At 41.7% G+C, this 21,295-nt stretch overlaps 1 protein-coding gene across 9 annotated transcripts in view; it reads right to left on the bottom strand.

The window, feature by feature from the left end:
• The window catches only part of LOC138761596 (uncharacterized), a 756,070-nt gene that overhangs the window by 623,668 nt on the left and 111,107 nt on the right, over nucleotides 1-21,295 (bottom strand). For all 9 annotated transcript variants that reach the window (XM_069933972.1, XM_069933971.1, XM_069933973.1 and 6 more), the window contains one exon: nucleotides 10,299-10,401. In XM_069933972.1, the coding sequence (XP_069790073.1) occupies nucleotides 10,299-10,401 (103 nt within the window). The remainder of the gene's footprint in view (nucleotides 1-10,298; nucleotides 10,402-21,295) is intronic.

Raw genomic sequence — 21,295 nt, forward strand, 5'->3', positions numbered from 1 at the left:
CTGCCCAATCAGGTCCCTGGATGCAGGCCATCAGTGCAGCATTCATGTGCCTATGGAACAGCTACACCAGGCCATCAGACTGCAAGTGGTAGGCTGTTGTGTGGTGGAGCTGCATTTCCAGCAGTCGCGACAAAACATCCCAGAGTGTGGAGGTAAACTGTGGGCCTCTGTCAGAGGTGGTGTGTGTGTGGGTAGGCCGAACAGAGATACTAGGCTAAAAGATAAAAGCTCTGGAGCATGAATTGGTCAATGAGTCTGTCATAGGAACCACCTCTGGGCACCTAGTGAATCTGTCAATGACCATTAACAAGTACCTCGACCCTTGTGACACCAGATGTGGACTGACAATGTTGACATGCTCATGGTCAAATCTGCACTGCAGTGGCTGGAAAGGCTTAAACAATGCCTTCACTGCAAATTTGCAGTCCGTGCATGTCTTTGCCCAGTACGTGATCTGTTTTTTGAGTCCATGCCATACAAACTTGTCAGCAATCAGGCAGACCATCGTTCAAATGAAGGGGTGGGACATTCCATGAATGGCATTGAAAATGTAATGTCTCTACACAGCAGGGCAAGACTGACCTGTGAAAACGTCACACAAGAGAGTGGTACCTTGTGACCTAAAGCCTACATCCTTGAGTTTCAGGCTCATGACAGGGAATTCGTCGTCCTGGTGCTGAGCTTTGGTGAGTGCCATGTAGTCTACACCCGGAGAGAGGGCACGTACTTCTTGAACGAAGGAATGGGACAGGACATCAGCCACCACATTACTCTTATCGGAGATATGTTTAATTCTGGTTGAAAACTCGGGATACATAAGAAAGGTGGTGTTGCTGGCAGGCTGACCAGGGATCTGATGCCTTCACAAAGGCAAACTTAGTGGTTTGTGGTCAGTAAAAACCATGAAGCCCCTGACTTTCAAAAAATAGCAGAAGTGAGTGATTGCTAGGTTCAGCACCAGCAATTCCCAATCGAATGTAATGTATTTCATTTCTGGAGGGCAGAGGTGCCTAATAAAAAACACTAGAGGCTTCCTTTGTCCATTGGTGCACTGTTCCAAGACCCTACCTACTTACGCATCGGAAGTGTCTATCGTCAAGGCAGTTGGTGCATCCATTTGTGGATGGACCAGCAAAGGTACCTTCACTAGGGCGTCTTTGGTCTGCTACCGTCATCACTTTTGTCCATTCAAGTCCTTTGTCACTGCTGGACATGAGGTTGAAGAGGGGTTTCAAAACATGAGCTGCGGAGGGTAGAAAGCGATAATAGAAAGTGAGAGTCCCCACAAATTCCTGGAGTCCTTTGATCATATTGGGCCTCGTGAATTTGAAAATAGCTTCCTTCTTGCTTGGCAATGGATGATACTGCAGCTGCTGATTTGATGTCCCAAGAGCTCGATAGAGGACTGCCCAAATTTGCACTTGGCAGGGTTCAGTTAACCTGAACTCCTGTAGATGATGGCAGAGTAAACGCTGATGCTGCAGGTGCTCTTTCTGGGAGTGGCTGGTAACGAGTATGTTGTCCAAGTATACAAAAAGGAAGTCCATGCCAGTATGTTTGTACAGCATTTTTGAGCCCAAAAGGCATTATCAAAAATTTGAAGAAGCTGAATAGTGTTATGATGGCAGTCTTGGGCACATCCTCCATCCAGGTTTACAGGTATTTGGTGGTACCCATGGACCACCAATTTTGGAAAATATCCTGGCCCCATGAAGATTAGTTGTAAAGTCCTGGATATGGGGCACAGGGTAGCAGTCTGCAGTGGAAGTATCACTGAGACACCTGTTATCCCCGCAAGGCCTCCAGCCTCCCGTGGCTTTGGGTACTATGCACAGCGGGGAAGCCCACAGGCTATCAGACCTGCATATGATTCCAAGTACCTCCATTTTGTGGAACTCTTGTTTTGCAAGCTGCAACTTGTTGAACAGCGTGGAGAGGAGGTCCTTGGGTGAAGATGCAGTGTGTGATCCAATGTTTGCGTGTGGCAAGGGAGAACTGGAGAGTGACAGTGTCCGGAAACTGCGCAAGACATTTGGTGAATTCATTGTTTGAGTACTCCACAGCGTCTAGGTGCATGACTTGTAATTTGGCTATTCCAAGGCGGAAGGTCTGGAATGCTGTGGTTTTCATCAACTGGCGCCCTTTTAAGTCCATCATCAGTGAGTCAGCACCCAGCAACGGTCAGGACACACCAGCAACAATGAACTTCCATGTGAACTTATTGTCGCCAAATTTCAGGGGTAAAGTCCATGTGTCGTAGTACGAATCAAACTGTTATTCACAGCAGTAAGTGCCAGACCCACGCTCCTGGTACGAGTTTCAAAGCCTGAAGGAGGAAGGACACTAACCTCCGCACCCATGACAACTAGAAAATTGAGCTGGGAAAGTTCACCCCAGACATAGAGTAGGCTGTTATCGCAGTCAGCCACCATAGCTATTAGCAACGACTGGCCGTGGTGTTTCCTGGTAAAGTGCAAAGGGGTCAGCAGCGGCAAGCTCCAGAATCCCAGCGTTGATGGTAAAAACACCAGGTGGTTGTCTGGGGGAACACGCGCCCTCATGGAGCCTGGGCCTTTGGGTGTGATGCAGCATTAATTTCTGTGGGCCTTACCCCTTGCTGTTTCTCAAGCCACAGAATGTCTGCATGGGTGGCCACTGCTCGAGAGTTATCAAAATCCTCATCAAACAACATGACACGGATGTCTTCTGGCATATGCTCTAAAAACAAGGCCTATGGCCGTCTGCCAGTGCCAACATGTTGTTCTTTCACTCCAAGGGGTGAAATTCCCCCAGGCCATCGATATGGAGGAGCCATGCAACTCACTTGCACTGCGAGAGACTGTAAATCCAGAGAAGGAGGACTTTTAGGGCTTTGTACTTGCCAAGAACTGGTGGTTCCAGAAGGAAATCCACTACTCAACTGGTTGTGTCCTGGTCAAGGGTACTTATCATATGATAGTACTTAGCGGCATCCACTTCTATCTTCCGAATGTGGAACTGCGCCTCAGCCTGCCCAAACCAAACTTCAGGTTAAGTGGTCAAAAAGACAGGCAGTTTGAGCGAAACCACTGTGTTGGGTTCAAAATCCGTTTGGGCTCGTCAGGGTCACCAATGTAGCAACTGTGTCACAGTACGAAATGAAGAATGAGAAAATGAACAGATGTAGTCGAGTCAAAGTCATTTACTCAAACAGTTACACTCAGCTTTTTAAAACTCCGCACGTTCCAAATGACATCACTTGGAACCTCCTGAGCCGGTTCAATTAAGCTTCCAGTTAGCTGCTACAAAGAGATCATTTTCTGAATGGTAATACACTGGGGCAGCCAATATCATACAGTAGAAGTCCAAAAATCCAAACCCCGGAAATCTGGACCAATCAAGAATTCGGATTTGTTGAAAACTCTCAAACTTTTTAAAATTTGTGCCTGCTTGCATGTATAAGTGCCACAGATGCATAACAGCAACAAGCAACCACTCTTATTGACTTTATTTCTCTTTAAAACGGTTTGTTTTGATAAATGAAGCATGATGTATTTGCAAATGAATAAACTATCAAAATTTACCTGTTCATCTCTTCTTTATTCCTCCTTAAATTTTAATAGTACTGCCCAAGAATCTGGAAAATCTGGACCTAAAGGAGTCTAGATTTTTGGTTTCTACTGTAAAGGATCCCCATCACCTTGGTCACCATCTCTTCTCACTACCACCTTCAGGCAAACGCCTAAAGTCCAGCCCTCTAGATTCAATAGCATTTTTATCCCAACAACTATCAGGCTCTTGAACCTCTGCAAACTACATAACCCTACCCATTAACAATTCTGACATCACCAAATGATCTTATGCACCATTGAAGCAACATTTATTTTACACTTAACTGCAATAACTGTGAATATTTACTTAACTATCATTTTATACTTATAATTTCTTTTTCTGTCTCATGGTGCATTAATTCATTCCACTTTGCAGTTCTATCTCACATACCTTTGTGGTTGCAGCAAATAAAAATGTTGGTGCATCTATACATTGTATTGATGTATATGACAATAAACTTTCATATCATATCAAAAAAGAGCTAAGTCTTCTTGAAAACCAGTTGCTGAAAGCATTCAAGCAGTTGCAGCAAAAACACAGAAATGCTGGAAGAACTCACCCAGTCTTTTCAGCGTCAAAAAAAAAAGCAAAGATATACAGTATCGCTGATGTTTTGGGCCTGAGCCCTATTTCAAGGTTGTAGCAAGCAATTGGAAAGGAAATTGTATGTTGAACTTCATTTCAAGAGGATTTGAGCAAGGATGTCTTGCTGCAGCTATGCAAAGATTTGATCTTCTGAGGAAGGATATTCTTGGGATTGCATACGCAATCAAGATCAAGAGAAATTCCTTCATTCAGGGGGTTGTGAACCTGTGCCATTCAGTTATTCAAGAAGGTAGGTAAAGTCAATTTATTAACTATTTTCAAAAAGGGTGTGAATATATTTCTTAAAGGTGAAGGGCTGTTGAGATATGTAGAAAAAGCATGAACAAAGCAGTGATGAAGATGATCATATTAGATATTACAGCAGGTCCAAAGAGCCAATTGGCAGACTTCTGCTCTTTATTTTACAGATGTCTAAGCTTCTAAATCATATTGCTAGAGAAGTTGCCAAGGGTCAAACAAAGTGTGGATTCTAATTACTTCTTTTGATGTTAATACCAACAGAACAGATTCATGCATGGTACATACCATTCTACAAACTCTGCCTTATATTTTGCAGACATAAAAGAGGCACTGCACAGTTGAATTTTTTTCATGTCTATGACCTGCCACTACCTTACTCCCATATCAGAATTCTTGACACAATGTAATTTTAATTACTGGTATATTATGAGCAACAGTGTATTTTTCAGTTATTTAGTTTATTCTTATCTTCTACAGAAGTACTATAATGAGAATAAACTTGTTAAATCCTACCCTTGCAGACCACCTGCACACTCTAGTGATTTTAGTAGGTAAGTGCACCTTCTGGTTTCATCCCTTTGGAACTCTGGAAATAGACTTATTGTTCTATGTGCTTAATACTTATTGCTGCACTTTAACATTTATATAGGTTTCCTCATAAAAAGGAAATAAATAAAAATGAAATATAAAGCCCAATGCCAAATATGACGATGAAATACTCTACATTTATCTACAGATATGATTGCAACTGTGAGATAGCGATCAGTTTAATTTATGATTCTTACATTTACAATTTGGCTACCATAGCAATATTCTTACAAAAGGAATCTTATTCTTATAAATTTCAGGCTGACAAATATGCTGCTCTGTGTGGAAAAGCCCATGGCGTTGGCCTGTGCGTTTACATCAACATGGAATGGTGTATGGATTCGGTATGAGTCTCTGGTCACTGCTCGACGCTGGTGGAATTTGTGATCGTCAGATACAGACCATTTTATCTACTACTGGAATTCACCACAGTCCTCATAGTAGGTGTGTACATCCTAAGGTGGCAATCTGGGATCTGTTCAAGGCAATAAATTAACTGAAGGTCACCCACACTGATGGACTGATCATCATTGCTGAGGATTTCAACCAGGCGAACCTCAAGCCAGGTATACCTAAATTCCACCAGTACGTGGATTTTGCTACGAGAGGCAAACATGTTGGACGTTGTGTACACAAACATCTCCAACACATATCAAGCAGAACCCCGACCCAGAACTCAGAACTCATCTCTGTAATGCTAATCCCAGCATACAGACCACTCGCTAGACACTCCAGTCCAGTTCCAAAACAGGTTAGCCAGCAGGGATCATTCACGCACTTCAAGACTGCTTTGAGCTGACTGACTGGCACATGTTCAAGGAAGGAGCAACTGTTGGCAACTGCATAAATCTGGAGGAGTATACAGCAACAGTGACCAGCTACATTAGTTAGTATACTGATGACATCACTGTGCCCAAGTCCATCACTACTCACTCTAATCAGAAGCCATGGATGACTGTAGAGTTGCGTGGGCTGCTCAGGAACTGTGACACAGCCTTCAAAGCAGGAGACAAGGTAGCCCTAGTGCTTGCAAGAGCCAAGCTGTCTAAGGCCATCAGGGAGCCAAAGTGTGCACAGGCCCAGTGCATTCACAGTCATTTCCTGGACAGCAAGGACATGTGACACATGTGGAAGGAGATCCAAGATATCATTAACCACAAGACTACACCATTTGCATGTGCTGGTGATGTCTCCCTCCTTGATGAATTGAACAACTTCTATGCATGATTTGAGGCAAAAAATGATGTGCAGCAGAGAACACCACCTCTCCACCAAACGATCAGGTGCTGTGTCTTACAGAGACTGATGTTAAGAGAAAATGAGGCAAAGTCAACCCAAGGAAAGCTGCTGGACTGGATAAAATGCCAAGCACAGTGCTCAGGGATTGTGCAGCTCAGCTAGCAGATGTTCTCACTGACTTCTTTAACATCTCCCTGATTAGGGTTGTGGTCTTTACGTGCTTCAAAGCCACCACCATTGATCTTGTGCCAAAGAAGTTGTCTGTGTCCTGCCTCAATGATTACTGCCCTGTTGCACTCACATTCATCGCCATGAAGTGCTTAAAGAGGCTCATAATGGGGCATATCAAGCACTTGCTGCCTCCTTCACTGGACCACCTGCAGTTCGCATATAAATCCAACCGCTCCACGGATGATGCTATCGCCACTGCCCTTCATCTAACCCTCACTCACTTGGAAAATAAAGGCTTGTATGTTTTAATGACTTCAGTCATCATTCAACACGATCATACCTCAGTACCAGATAAGGAAGTTGATTGAGCCTGCTGACTCTAAACACCTCTCTTTGCAATTGGATTCTCGGCTTCATTTCAGAGAGACCTCAGGCAGTCCGAATCAGAAACATTCACCTCCAAGTCTATCACACTGAAAATGGGGGCTGCATTCTTAATCCAATGCTGTTCCCTCTACCAAACACAGCATCAAGTTGGCTGATGACACGACAGTGGTGGGCCTTATCAATAAGAACAAGGAGGCAGCATACAGAGACAAAGTGCAGAGACTAACAAACTAGTGCAGAGCAAACAATCTGTATCTGAACATTAAAAAAAAACAAAAGAGATGGCTGTTAACTTCAGGAGTGCCTGGGGAGATCACACTCCTCTGACCATTGGCGGCTCTACTGTTGAGGTTGTCCAGAGTATCAAATTCCTTGGAGTGCACCTGGCGAAGAATCTCATCTGGTCGCCTAACACCAGCTCAACAACCAATAAAGCCCAGCAGCATCTCTACTTCCTGTGAACATGAGTTGTCCATCTCCCACTCCCCCATCCTCACTACATTCTACAGAGGATGGATTGAGAGCATCCTGTGCAACTGTATCACCACCTGGTTTGGAAGCTGTACTACCTTGGACCGCAAGACCCTGCAGAGGCTAGGGAAGTCAGCAGAAAAGACCATTGGGGAACCTCTTCCTAGTACAAAGGACATCTACTACACTCAATGCACGTGGAAAGCAATAAACATTGTGAAAGACTCCACATATCCGGCATGTAAATTATTTTCCCTTCTGCCATCTGACAGGAGGTACCATAGCACTCGAGCTCTTACATCCAGAGTGGGAAACAGCTTTTTTCCCCCAGGCCATCAGGCTCCTGAGCTCCCAGTACAGATGTGAATAGTGTGCCATGGACTTTCAGTGTATACGTCTTAATACCTTAATATTTTAATGGGTTAATTGCTTCCCTAACTTATATTTGTGTAAATATGCTCCATGGTCCTGGAGAAAGACTATCTTGTCCTACCGTGTGAGCATGGTATGAACGATAAATAAAGTTGACTTGACTTGAAATATGGAGTGGCTCCTCTAAAGTTAAGATGGGACCATGACAGACAAACTTATCTAGCACTCTACCCATCATTGGTCAAGAGTTCTCAGCCAGTGAATATCCCAAATTGTTTGGGAACCAAATTAATGAGTATGGAATCAGAAATTTCAAAGCTGTAACAAAAAGATTTTTCTCCTCTATTATCCTGACTGAAGTCTACATCCCTCCACAGACAGATGTTGAGCTAGCTCAATAGATTGAGATTTTAAAAAATCATACCACAGAAGAGGTTACAAAGAAAGTAGATGAAAGGCTATGAATGTCATCTTCATGGACTTTAGTAAAGCTTTTAACAAAGTCCCACATGGGAGGTTAGTTCAGAAGGTTCAAACACTAGGTATCCATGGAGAGGTTATAAAAAGGATTAGAAATTGGCTGAATGGAAGAAGATAGAGACTGGCAGTGGATGGTTGCTTCTCAGATTGGAGGCCTGTGATTAGTGGTGTGCCTCAGAGATCAGTGCTGGGACCATTGTTGTTTGCTGTCTGTATCAATGATCTGGATGATAATGTGGTCAACTGGATCAGCAAATTTGCTGATGGCACTAAGATTGGGAGTATTGTGAACAGTGAGGAGGGTTTTCATAGCTTGCAGATGGATCTGGGCCAAATGGAAAAATAGCCCAGAAAATGGAAATGGAATTTAATGTAGACAAGTGTGAGGTGTTACATTTTGGAAGAACAAACCAAGGTAGGACATATACAGTAAATGGTAGGGCACTGAATAGTGAGGAGGAACAAAGGGTTCTGGGTATACAGATACATAATTCCCTGAAAGTGGTGTCTCAGGTTAAAAAAAAAGCTTTTGGCATCTTGGTCTTCATAAATCAAAGTAGTGAGAATAGGAGTTGGGATGTTATGCTGACGTTGTGCAAGACATTGGTGAAGCCAAATCTGGAGTATTTTGTGTGCAGTTCTGGTTGCCAAGGATATCAGTAAGATTAAAAGAGTACAGGGAAGATTTACTAGGATGTTGCTGGATCTTCAGTAGTTTAGTTACAGGGAAAAATTAAACAATTTAGGTCTTTATTCCTTGGAGCGTAGAAGATGAGGGAAATTTCATAGAGGTTTACAAAATTATGAGGGGCATAGATAGAGTAAATGCAAGTAGGCTACTTAGATTAGGAGAGATATATACATTGACTTTAAGGTGAAAGAGGAAAGGTTTAGGTGGAACTTCACAGAGAGTGTTGGCAGTGTGGAACTGATGTGGTAAAATGTGGACTCACTTTTAGTTTTTAAGAAAAGATTGGATAGATACATGGATGGGAGAGGTCTGGAAGGTTATGGAATGGGTGCAGGTTAAGTGGGACGAGCAAAATGATATTTCAGCACAGACTAGAAGGTCCAAATGGCCTGTTTTCTGTGCTACAGTGTTCTATGCTTCTATATTCTGATGCCCTCTTAGTCACCGCCAGAGACATCAAGCAGGTCAGAACATCAGGGAATCAAACACTCTCAACTACTGCTATACTACTATCAACGATGCCAACCACTCCATTCAATGCCCACACTTTATAAATTCAGAGCAGCTGGCTGTGCTCCTTCTTAAATGCAGTCAGAAACTAAAGAACACGGACCTGGTAATGAAGTCTGCACAAAGATGGTCTGCAAAAGCAGAAGAACGGTTTTTGACTGTAGCCAGTAGATTGGGCAACATTCAAGGACTCGGCAGCAGATCTGAATGAATGTGCCACACTGGTTATCGATATTATCAGGAAATGCATGGACCAGTATGTTCCTACTAAGACTATCCTAAGAAGCTATGGATGAACCAAGAGATTTGCAAACTGCTGAAGACTAGATCTATAGCGTTTAGGACAAGAGATTCAGAAATATGATGAAGTCCAGGTACAACCTCCAAAAGGCCATAAGTAATGCAAAAAAAGGCACATCTGCACCAAGCTGTTGTCTCAGATGAATGCCCAACAGAAGGTAGCAAACACAGCCAAGTCCATCACAGGTTCTAACTTCCCATCTATTGAATGCATCTAATGTGAGGCACTGCCTCAAGAAGGCTGCCAACTTCATAAAGGGCCCTCATTACCCTGGTCACAACCTCTTCTCACTGCTACCCTCAGGCAGAAGCCTGAAGATTGTCATTTCTATGTTCAAGAACAGTTTGTTTTTCCCCCAACTGCTTCCAAAGGCTCTTGAACCTTCCACTGTTACACTAATCATGGATCATCTTCCAACACCACTATGGTAACTATGAATATTTATTACCTACCTATCGATCTTATTGTCTCCTTTTTTTAATTCAATCAGGTCTACTACTGTAATTATTTTTACAAAGTATATGTTCAGCTCCAGAAAATAAGAATTTTGGTGCATATGTACATTGTACAATGTATATGACAATAAACTTATCATTATCATTAATTGTCAGAATAGGCAAATCAAGTTTTCTGTTTTACTCTTGTCCTTACCTTAAGGGCTTTCATTAAGATGTCTTGGTCTATTTCTATTCCATTCTCATATGGTTGCTCATAGGTGAAAAAGGTAAGCCTTACATTGAGGATCTCATTGAAACTGAAGAACATTTAAAGAAATTATACATTTAGATGAATTGGTTATATGCTCACACAACCTCAAATGCAAAGATTTCACTATCGCTGACTTTCCAAGAACAAAATAAAATGTTGACAAATAATAGTGGTCAAGATAAATACAAACTATCCTCAAACACAAAATGTAGAAAAAAAAAAGTAATGTTATTATGATTGAAAGATGCGACAATTTTGGTTTATAATTTCAATATAAAAACTGAATTTGTTATTTTGAATTCGCTTGGTCCATCTCAACCCCAACATGCCTGATTGATGGGATGAATCCACAGGTGAATCACCCACCTTTTGAGTTCCTCCAGCACACTTGTGAGATATTTTTGTTGCCACAGCATTTTTATAAGAAAAGTCAAGTAGAGTTTTAGTTAATGGAAACCACTGATATATTGATGGTAGTGGGGTCAACAACAGTAGTGCCAAGGAATGACAATAGAAAAAGGCTAGACTTTCTTGTAGTTGAACATGATCATTGCCTGGCTTGAATGTTACTAGCTACCTTTGAACCCAGACCAATTTGTTATCTAGGCCTTACTCCAAGTGTTGCTTCACTTTCTGAGGAGTTGCAAATGGAAATTAACATTGCACAAGAATAGGCAAACATCTCAATTTCTGACCTTGAGATGGAATATCATTGACAAAATAGGTTAAAGCAGTGGGCCTCAGACACATATCCCTTAGCAACTTCCACAGCTGAGTCTTGATAAATGATCTCCCACAGTCGCAACCCATTTCTTTAGTTACCAAACATTTCCTCCCACTCTACTTACAATAACTTCAGTCCACTGACCCAGTGCTCTACTTCTGCTGCATATGCTTATAATACCACCATCCATATCAATGCTTCCAATATATTTTCTATTTTCTTTGGGCATGGTTTCCACTTTAAGATAATGGTATTTCGCATACTTGTGCTTTCACACCCTTTCAACTAGAATAAGGAAAGAGGTCCCTTGTCCTCATTTTATACTCCTTCATCCTCCATATTCAATGTAATTTTTCAGTAATTTTCAACACCTTCAGAGTAATATCACCACCACAGATATCTTTCCACCCTTTCTCCTTTCAGCATGCTGAACAGACCACTTCCTCCATAATGCTTGTTCTTTATTCCATCTCTCTGTCCCTTTCCCACAGAAGCCTTTCAGGAGGAACAGTAATTCATGTACATTCCTTCCAATTTAGAATGGTGCATTCAGTGCTCACAATATAGTCTCCTGTAAACTGAGGGGTGGAAAAAACAAATACATATTGGATAACTCTTTGCCCAAAACTTCAATTCAATGCCAAAGGTGGCCCTGTTTGTCACTTTATTTCTCTATTCTATTCCTATTCCAATCTTCCTGTTCCAACAATGTCAACATAAGCCTGAGAAACACCATGCCACTATCTTCACTCAGAACATTATACCCTTCACCATTCAACATCAAATTCAATAGTTCCAGATAATAAATCATTCCAGTCTTGAATCTGCTGAAGTTTAGAAGAGTGAGAGCAAACTTAATTGTAACATGCAATATCCTGCAGGATCATGACAGACTAGATGTGGAGCTCTCTTGTGAGATTTATTTAAAACAGAGACTTTTTTTGACTTTCAGAAAATCATGAATCTGTGGAGCTATCTTACTCATCAAAGAGCAATGAAGGCCTGATTTTTTTAAGGTAGTGACACAAACACATTCTTAATGAGCAAAGGGGTAAAAGGTTCTAGTGACCACATGGGTACAAAAAAGTTAGATGGGTACTAATGTCCCACAGCTCCAAAGACCCTGATTTGAACTTGTGATTGTTAATTACAACATTATAGAATAATTAAAGTACATCAGATTAAATACAGTACGTTTCCGATTTTCTGAAATGCTCAGGGCTGGACATATATCAGTTAACTGCATTTTATGGATATCTGAGAAATACCTCTAAGCAGCAGTATACTTGTATCGGCTCTCGCCAAACCCGACACCTCCCTACCACCATCAAGGAATGTGCCCAGATGCCCGAGGTCCCCACTCAGATCCCAGAGGCCTCCCCACTGCTGCTGCAGAACCTGCCCAGGCGCCCAAGGTTCCCGCTCGGATCCCTGACACCTCCCCACCGCTGTCATGGAACCTGCCCGATAGACTGAGGTCCCTGCTCCGCTCTCCAACACCTCCCCACCGCATCGCCGATCCTGCCCGGGAGCCCAAGGTCCCTGTTCCGACCCCAGCCCGGTAGCATCAGCATATGACAATAACAAAGAACAAGGGCAAGTTTTTCAAGCATGAAATAAAGATTAATTTTTACCTTGAGTATATTTGTTTACACAAAAGCTCCATTGGGTTCAAAATGACGCTAACAGCGCGTCAGAGCCCCACTTTAGCATGGCAGGTTAAAAAAATCAACTTTTTAAAAAACTTGTGACGTCATGTTGCCGCTGAAAAGTTTTGTGGATGACTGAGTATTTCGGTAAAGTGGCTTTCAGGTAATCAGAAATGAACTGTAGTACAATTACATAGGCACAACAGAAGTAGAGGCAGTCCCTGAGTTCAGTAAACTAATTTCTCTGGAAGTCAGAGGTATCTGTTTTCTATAATTATCCATAATGTACACTTGCTATAATTATTTCATTGAATAATCACCTTAACACAACTAAAAAAAGGAATGTATATTGCATTCCAGTCATTAATAAATATAATTTAACATTATATTATTATTGTTTGAAAAGTGCTTTAAAATATATTGGAGAATTTACATTAAGTTGGGTTTCTGTTAGTCAGGCCATTCATAACTCAGGGTGCAGAATTGGCTGTGTGACTTCAATTTCTTGTGTTGGTGAATTGTCACTTGTCTTGCCCACTGAGCCACTTTGATTGGGCTAAAACAGATTTGAACCATACGGGAGAAATTTGGTCAATCACTCCCCTTAGTGCCTCCCTGCCTCAACCTCAGCATTAGCCACTGTGCTTGAGGGATCCTAAATTACTTGTGTTTGAGTATTGAGTTGAAAGAGATTATTCCCTGAGATCACTCCAGTGAACTTTGCTTTTGAATGTCTTCCCATTAAGAGACCAAGGTGCAGAGCTGGTGTGTCCTACTTGTCCCAAAACTTCATATATTTTAGTGACAATTTCTAGACAATTAGAATGACTGGAGCTAGAGTAAAATAATTGAAGGTAAGGTCTTTTACCAGAAATGGTTGGCTTTTTTGAAGAGGTGACAAAGGGGGCAGGGTAGTAGGACAGTGGTCATTTACTTTAATTTTAGTAAGGTTTTTGACAAGATTTTTGATTGTAAACTGATGCAGAAGATAAAAATACATGAATCGATCATTTGTATTCAGAATTGGCTTGTACACAGAGAGTAGAGTTGGAAGATTATTACTCTGACGGTGACCAATGGTGTTCAGATTTCAGATTTATTGTCAGAGTACATACATGACATCACATTAAACCCTGAGATTCTTTTTTCTGCAGGCGAGGCAAAATTACCACCTATTGATAGTACAAAAAAACCTGTACACAATATAACCATGTAAACAAACAAAGAAATGTAAACAAATTGACTGTACAATACAGAGAGGGAAAAAATAAAGTGCACAAGTAAGAGTCCTTCAATGAGCTCTTGATTGATTTTATCATTGAGGAGTCTGATGGTGAAGGGATGGCAGCTATTCCTGAACCAGGTGTCGTGAAACTTGTGGCACCTATATCTCTTTCTTGATGGTAGCAGTGAACAAAGCATGTGCTAGATGGTGTGGATCCTTGATGAGATAGTGTGGATCCTTGTTGATTGCTGCTGCTTTCTGATGGCAGCATTCTCCGTAGATGTTCTTGATGATGGGGAGGGTTTTGCCTATGATATCATGGGCTGTGTCTTCTACCTTTTGCAGGTCTTTATCCTCAGGGGAATTGGTGTTCCATGGGGTTCAATGCTGGGACGTCCATTGTTTATGATGTATATAAATTAGATTAAAATGTAAGTGAGTGGACAAGTAAATTTGCGTATGATTAAAAGATTGGAATTCTGGGCAGTGTAGCGGGACATAAAAATATAGAGTAAGATATTGATCAGTTACAGATAATGGTGGAAAAATGGTAGATGGAATTTAATGAAGATGTGAGATGTTGCACTTTGGAAGGAAGAATTTAAGAGGAAATGGCAGGATTGCTAATGGCAGGACCCTTAACAATATTTATGTACAAAAGGTTCTAACTTCATCCATAGCTCCCTGAAAGTTGTCACGCAAGTAGTTAAGGTGGTTAAGAAAAAGAATCAAGTGCTACCCTTTATTGGGGGTAGCTTTGAATATAAGAGTAAAGACGTCATATTGCATCTAGGTAAAACATTGATGAGACTGCACTTGGAATATTGTGTACAATTCTAGTCATTTCATTACAGGAAGGATGTGGAGGCTTTGGATGAGTTATAGAAGAGATTTACTAGGATGCTGCCTTGCATTAGAGGGCATGAGTTATAAGGGGATGGACAATGTTATAGAGGCTTTTAAAAAGTTCAAGCAGAAGTGGAACCTGGCATTCAAAAGTCTCCTCAAGGGAATCACACCAGAGGAAAAGATTAGTCCTTCTTTGGACGGGGGAGCAAGGATTAGACCTATTTAATAGCTGGGAGCTGGCTGAAGGGGAAGAAAATAACCCAGGAACGATATTATAAAAATTTTCTTCTCATCTGGAACCGAAATCCAACCATAGAATAAAGTGAGATGGGTTCCAGGGATTAAAACAAGAGCCTGATGAGTCAGTCGATAATTTCCTCACAAGGCTAAAGAACATTGCAGCAAAATGCAAGTTTAGGGAAATTGAGAAGAGAAGAGTCGACCAACTAATCTGGGGAAGCGCTCATCCTGAAGTGCAGAGAGCTCTCATAGGAAAAGACAGCTTGAAACTAGCAGATGCCATAGACAGAGCTCGGGCCTTCGAGCCCAATCGGAGGCAAATGCAATCCCTCTCCATGCAGGCCAACATGCAGCACAGAGATAGAAGGGTTGATGCCATAAAGTGCACGCAGAGAAAATCGCAGACATTCAAGAACTGCAGGAGGTGTGGCAGACTACACCCCTTCGACGACTGCAAGAAATGCCCCGCGTATGGTTCAAAGTGCAGGACCTGTGGGAAGGTCAATCATTGGGAAAAGATGTGTAGATCTGACATGAAAAGAGAAAGAAACCAAGAATACAGAAGGAAAGTACACCACGTCAAGGGATGTGACAGCAGTGACTCCGACTCATTCACGCTCGGCCTCAAAACAATACTCCTTTATGAGGTGTCCAAGAAAGGGAAGGGAGAAAAAGATGAATTACACACCACGATCCAAGTTAAAAGAAAGATCAGAAACAAACCAACATTCAACTTGAAAATAAAGTTGGATACTAGATCACAAAGCAACATCCTCCTGCTTAGAGTGTACTGCCAAATGTTCCCCAAGTACATAAAGAATGGGTACACTAGAAGCTGCAAATGTCACGCTCACAGCGTATGATGGCCCCATGATTAAACAACTAGGAAAAGTCCAAATAAAAGGCAAGCATAAAGGAAATAGCATTATATGCATATTTTTTGTGGTTGACGCCGATGGACCAGTAATTCTAGGCCTGAATAGTTGTCAAAAATTACAGCTAATCTCTGTAAACAATGAAATCAGGGAGAAGAAAATGTCCAAGAGGATCAATAGCGACACCTCACTTCAGCAACAGCCTCTAATCACAAATAAGGCTGAGCTCATGGACATGTACCCTGAATGCTTTGCTGACACAGTCGGGTGCTTCGGGTACTTTGAATACCACATTACTATAGACCAAAAATACAAACCAATAATCCATGCTCCTTGGAAGGTGCCAATAGAGTTGAATCAAAAGCTGAAGCATTGGAAGAAAAACAAATAATAGCAAAAGTAGTAGAGCCAACTGACTAGGTAAATTCTAGAGTAGTAAAAGAAAAACCGAATGGCCACCTAAGAATATGTCTGGACCCCAAAGACCTAAACCAAGCAATCAAAAGAGGGCACTATCCAATACCAATGCTGGAGGACATCACTTCTGAACTAGCGGGATCCAAAATCTTCAGAAAGCTAGATGCCAAAAATGGGTTTTGGAATGTGAAGCTGGATGAAGAATCGACACTGCTAACAACTTTCAACACTCCATTCGGCCGGTAAAAGTTCCTGCACCTACCTTTTAGCCTAAAGGTGAGCCAAGACATATTCCAGCAAAAGATAGACGAGACCTACATTGGAAGTAAGGGTGCTGATGGCATCGCGGATGACATCCAGATTTTTGGCAGAGATGGGAAACCCATGATCTCCATCTACATGAGGCCATGGAGAGATCAAAAGGGGCCGGCATCAGACAAATGCATCATCAAGGTGGAGGAGTGCCAGTACTTTGGAATGGTGTACACACCTGAAGGGGTCAGGCCAAACCCAGAGAAGATAACAGCCATTGCTGAAATGGACCACCCAAAGGACATAAAGGAATGAAGAAGCTTCCTCGGCCTGGTCCAATATACGAGTTCCTTCATCCCACTCATGTCAGACCACACAGCCAACCTCAGAGAGTTGCTGAAAGAGGATGTGGAGTTTCAGTGGTCACCATCGCATCAGCGAGATTTCAACAAGCTAAAGGAAGTGGTCTGCAGAGAAGTAGAACTGAGCTACTTTGACAGAAAAGAAAACTGTCACATTACTAGTATATGCTTCCACCAGATGCCTTGGGGCATCATTGGTGCAGGAAGAAAATCCGATAGCCTTTGCCTCAAAATCCCTGACAACAGCAGAGACCCAATATGCCAATTTTGAAAGGGAGTTGTTGGCATTCGTATATGGATGTGAAAAGTTCCACAAATTCCTCTATGGGAGACAGTTTGTGGTGGAGAGTGATCATCGCCCACTGGAACACATCCAGAAAAAGAACCTAAGCAAGGCACCAGATTACAGAGGCTGCTCCTCCAGCTCCAATGTTATGACTTTACCTTGAAGTATAGGCCAAGGAAAGAAATAGTGCTTGGTGATGCTTTGTCACGTCTTTCCCCAAATGAAAAATATGAAATGAAAGACATGGAAATCAAGATACATCACCTCGTCAGGGTAACTAATAACAAACTAAACCAGATTAAAGAAGAAATAGCAAAGGATGAAGAGCTGCAGCTGCTTCTCCCAACAGGTGAATCAGAGATGGCCAGAAAGGATAAAACAGGGACAAATACAATATGTCAGTATTGGTCTATCAGGGACGACATATCCCTGGAGAATGGGGTACTGCTGGCAGGGTCTCAACTGATAATACCAGAGACAATGAAAAAAGAAATTCTCCAGAAAATACACCAAGGCCACATGGGAATGGAAAAATGCAAACTTAGAGCAAAGTCAGCAGTTTACTGGACAGACAAATACAAGGACATCGAAAACATGGTGGCTACATGTCCAGCATGCCAGAAATACAGAACAAAAAGAAGAGATGATACCTGCAGAAATACCCGCCAGGTCATGACACACAGTGGGAGCAGACCTGTTCACAGAAAACCAAGAATGGTATCTGATTGTGTCCTGCTACTACTCCAAATTCCCCTTCATCAGGAAAGTGAAGGACCTGAAAGCATCAACCATCACTGCTGCAGCATGTGTGCTCTTCACAGAACAGGGGATACCTAAACAAGTGATATATGACAATGGGACCCAATTCACATCGGGTGAATTCAGAGAAATGGCTGCAGAATATGGGTTCACCATCACTACTTCATCACATTACCCCAAAGGCCATGGATTCATTGAGAGGCATGTAGAGACAATCAAGCGCACTCTTACAAAGTGTCAAGGGACAAAGGAAAATCCCTACCTCGCCTTTCTGTCACTGCGAGCCACGCCTTTGAGGACCGACATGAAATTCCTAACAGAGCTTCTGAATGGCAGAAAGTACAAGACAACCCTGCCAAGCAAAATCCATCCACCAGACGACCAGGAGGAAACAAGAAGAAAGCTGACTAACATACAAGAGGAAAGTCGTCAACATTACAATAAACATGCACAAACACTACCAGAACTCTTCAGAGGGCAGCATGTGCATGTTCAAGAGCCAGTGATAAAAACCTGGAGTCCAGCAAAAATTGTTAGAAAAGCTGAAATGCTGAGACAGAATCTAGTAGGAAGCTGAGACGAAACAGAATCCACCCAACCCCAGACCAGTAGCTTCTAATAATCCAGAAACTTGTGAAGGAATGCGAGTGGAAACCCCAACCAACAACACCGTAACAACTGAACAGCAAGCAACTGAAGAACTGAGGCAAACAACACCACTATCCACAACCGTAACAACACCACTGAACCAAACAGACGCAACAAGGTCTACGAGGTGGAGACCAGTAGCTTCTAATAATCCAGAAACTTGTGAAGGAATGCGAGTAGAAACCCCAACCAACAACACCGTAACAACTAAACAGCAAGCAACAGAAGAACTGAGGCAAACAACACCACTATCCACAACCGTAACAACACCACTGAACCAAACAGATGCAACAAGATCTACGAGGTGGAGAAGCAACATCCTACCACCAGTGCGATACCACTAAGAAGAATATAGAACTGCAATTGTATAATTAGAATATTTAATTCTTAATGGCAAGTGCAGGTAAAGAAGCAGTAACAATTTATTTTTAAGAAATTTAAATCTTAATAAATCCTTTAATTTTTAGACTTTTTTTAAAGAAGGGAGGATGTTATATACAGTGGAAACTTGGGACTATTTTATGCTGGAGCAGGAGCTCTGCAAGACTGCAAGAGCCACATCACACTGAGTAGTGAGCATGCTCAGTGCAACAGTGCATTGATACATGACCAGCAGCCTGAGATGTGAGTAAATGTTTGCGCTGTAAACTTAAAAGCTTCTCTGAGTGTTTATTAAAACTTCTGATAGTACAACCAAGGACATAACACTAATTATTGACCTATATTGATACTCTCCTTTGGCAGTCCAGTTACAGTGGCATCAAGTTCTTTGCTACTAGAGAGCTGTATTGGACATTAACCTAGTCATATTTTAGCATGCAGCATTACATTTGAGATATTCAAAAGGTTTTCAAGGTCATGGAATTCATCTTCCGCTCATTATTTAGAGGTCAACAGGCATCATGGATCTGCTGAAATAGTAGGTTGCCTCATGGTTCCAGTGATAGACAAGTCCTTAGGGTTTCATTAAAGATTTAACATTGGAACCCTAATCTATTTAAAAACCAAGATAGCCTTCTCCCTGAACATACAACTAGATTCCAACTGCAAAGACAAAAAAATGAAAGTACTCGTGTCCCACTTGACCATCTATTCTAATTCCTTCTCTAAGATACAGGAGATAAATCAGACACTTAAAGTTTGAGATAATTTATTAAAGAAATAATAATAAAAAAAAGGACAGAGATTCTGAACCATATGCATATCACACAGAAGCTAGTAACTTCAAGCAAGCTACACACGAAAAAAAAAAGCAACAGAAACCAGCAGGTCCAACTCTTCAAGAGACATGTACTCAATATTACATTAGCCACATACATTACAAATGCCAGACATCCAGACACACTCTTATATAGCCACCACACTTTCCTTGATTGAACTCCATTTACCATTTCTCCATCTAACCCTACATCCTGTCCATATTCTGTTGCTACATCTATTCCATCTCCAAACTTTGCATAATTGGTGAACTTACTAACGCATCCATCCACTTCCTTCTCCAAAGACCAGGAGTCCCTACTTCCAAGCAGAATACACTCCATTTTCTACCACCCTCTGCCTTCTGTGAGCCAGTCAATTCCAAATCCACACAGCCACGTGTCTATGTATCCCATGCTTCATAACTTTCTGGATGAACCTAGCAAGGGAAACCAAGTCAAATGCCATTCCAAAATCCATGTACACCATAACCACCATTTTACCTTCATCAATATGTTTTGTCACTTCCTCAAAACACCCAGTTAGATTCATGAGGAACAATCTATCGCTCACAAAGCCATGCTGACTATCCCGAATAAAGCAATGGTTCTCCCAATGCTCATAATCCTGTTCCTATGTATCCTCTCCAACAGTTTGGCCACAAATGATGTAAGACTCAGTGGTCTAAAATTCCCAGGATTCTATGATATTTTTTGAACAATGGATCAACATTTCTCATCTTCAAAACCTGTGCTACTACCCCTGGCCAGGTAGGATGCAAAGATCATCATCAATACCCCTGCAATCTCTTCCCTCACTTCCCATAGGGACTTATCTATCTATCCTGTTTTTATTTTCTTTTTAACTTCGAACACATTACGTTTGAAGTCCTAAGTTCAAATTTGTCAGTGTACATACCTAACATCACATACAACCCTGAGATTCTTTTTCTGGGGCCAGGCAAATTTTTTAATTACCGATACCAGTAATTGTAAACTGTACTCAGAGAAAGAACTGTAAACTGACTGTGCAAGTACAGAGTATAAAGACTGTATTCTGAAATAAGTAAATAATGAGAGAAGTAAGAGTCATTAAATGAATCTCTGAATGAATCTATTGTTCAAGAATCTGATGGTTGAGGGGTAGCAACTGTTCCTGAATCTGGAATGCAAATCCTGTAACATCTGGGCCTCCTTCCTTATGGCAGCAGAAAGAACAGAAAATGTCCTGGGTGGTTTTGATCCTTGATAATTGCTGCTGCTCTCTGACGGCAGTGTTCCAGGTAGATTTTCTCGATAATGAGGAGAGTTTTGCCTGCTCTAAGCTGTCTTCATATTCATCAAAGTCCTTCTTCCAGGTGAATATTGAAGCATACATTTCCCTCTTTGCCCCAAAAGGACAGCAGGGAAATGCCTAATGATTACAGACCTGTAAATCTAACATTAGTAAGAAAGTTA

Source organism: Narcine bancroftii, chromosome 4 (genome assembly GCF_036971445.1).
Source record: "Narcine bancroftii isolate sNarBan1 chromosome 4, sNarBan1.hap1, whole genome shotgun sequence".
Taxonomy (NCBI): domain Eukaryota; kingdom Metazoa; phylum Chordata; class Chondrichthyes; order Torpediniformes; family Narcinidae; genus Narcine; species Narcine bancroftii.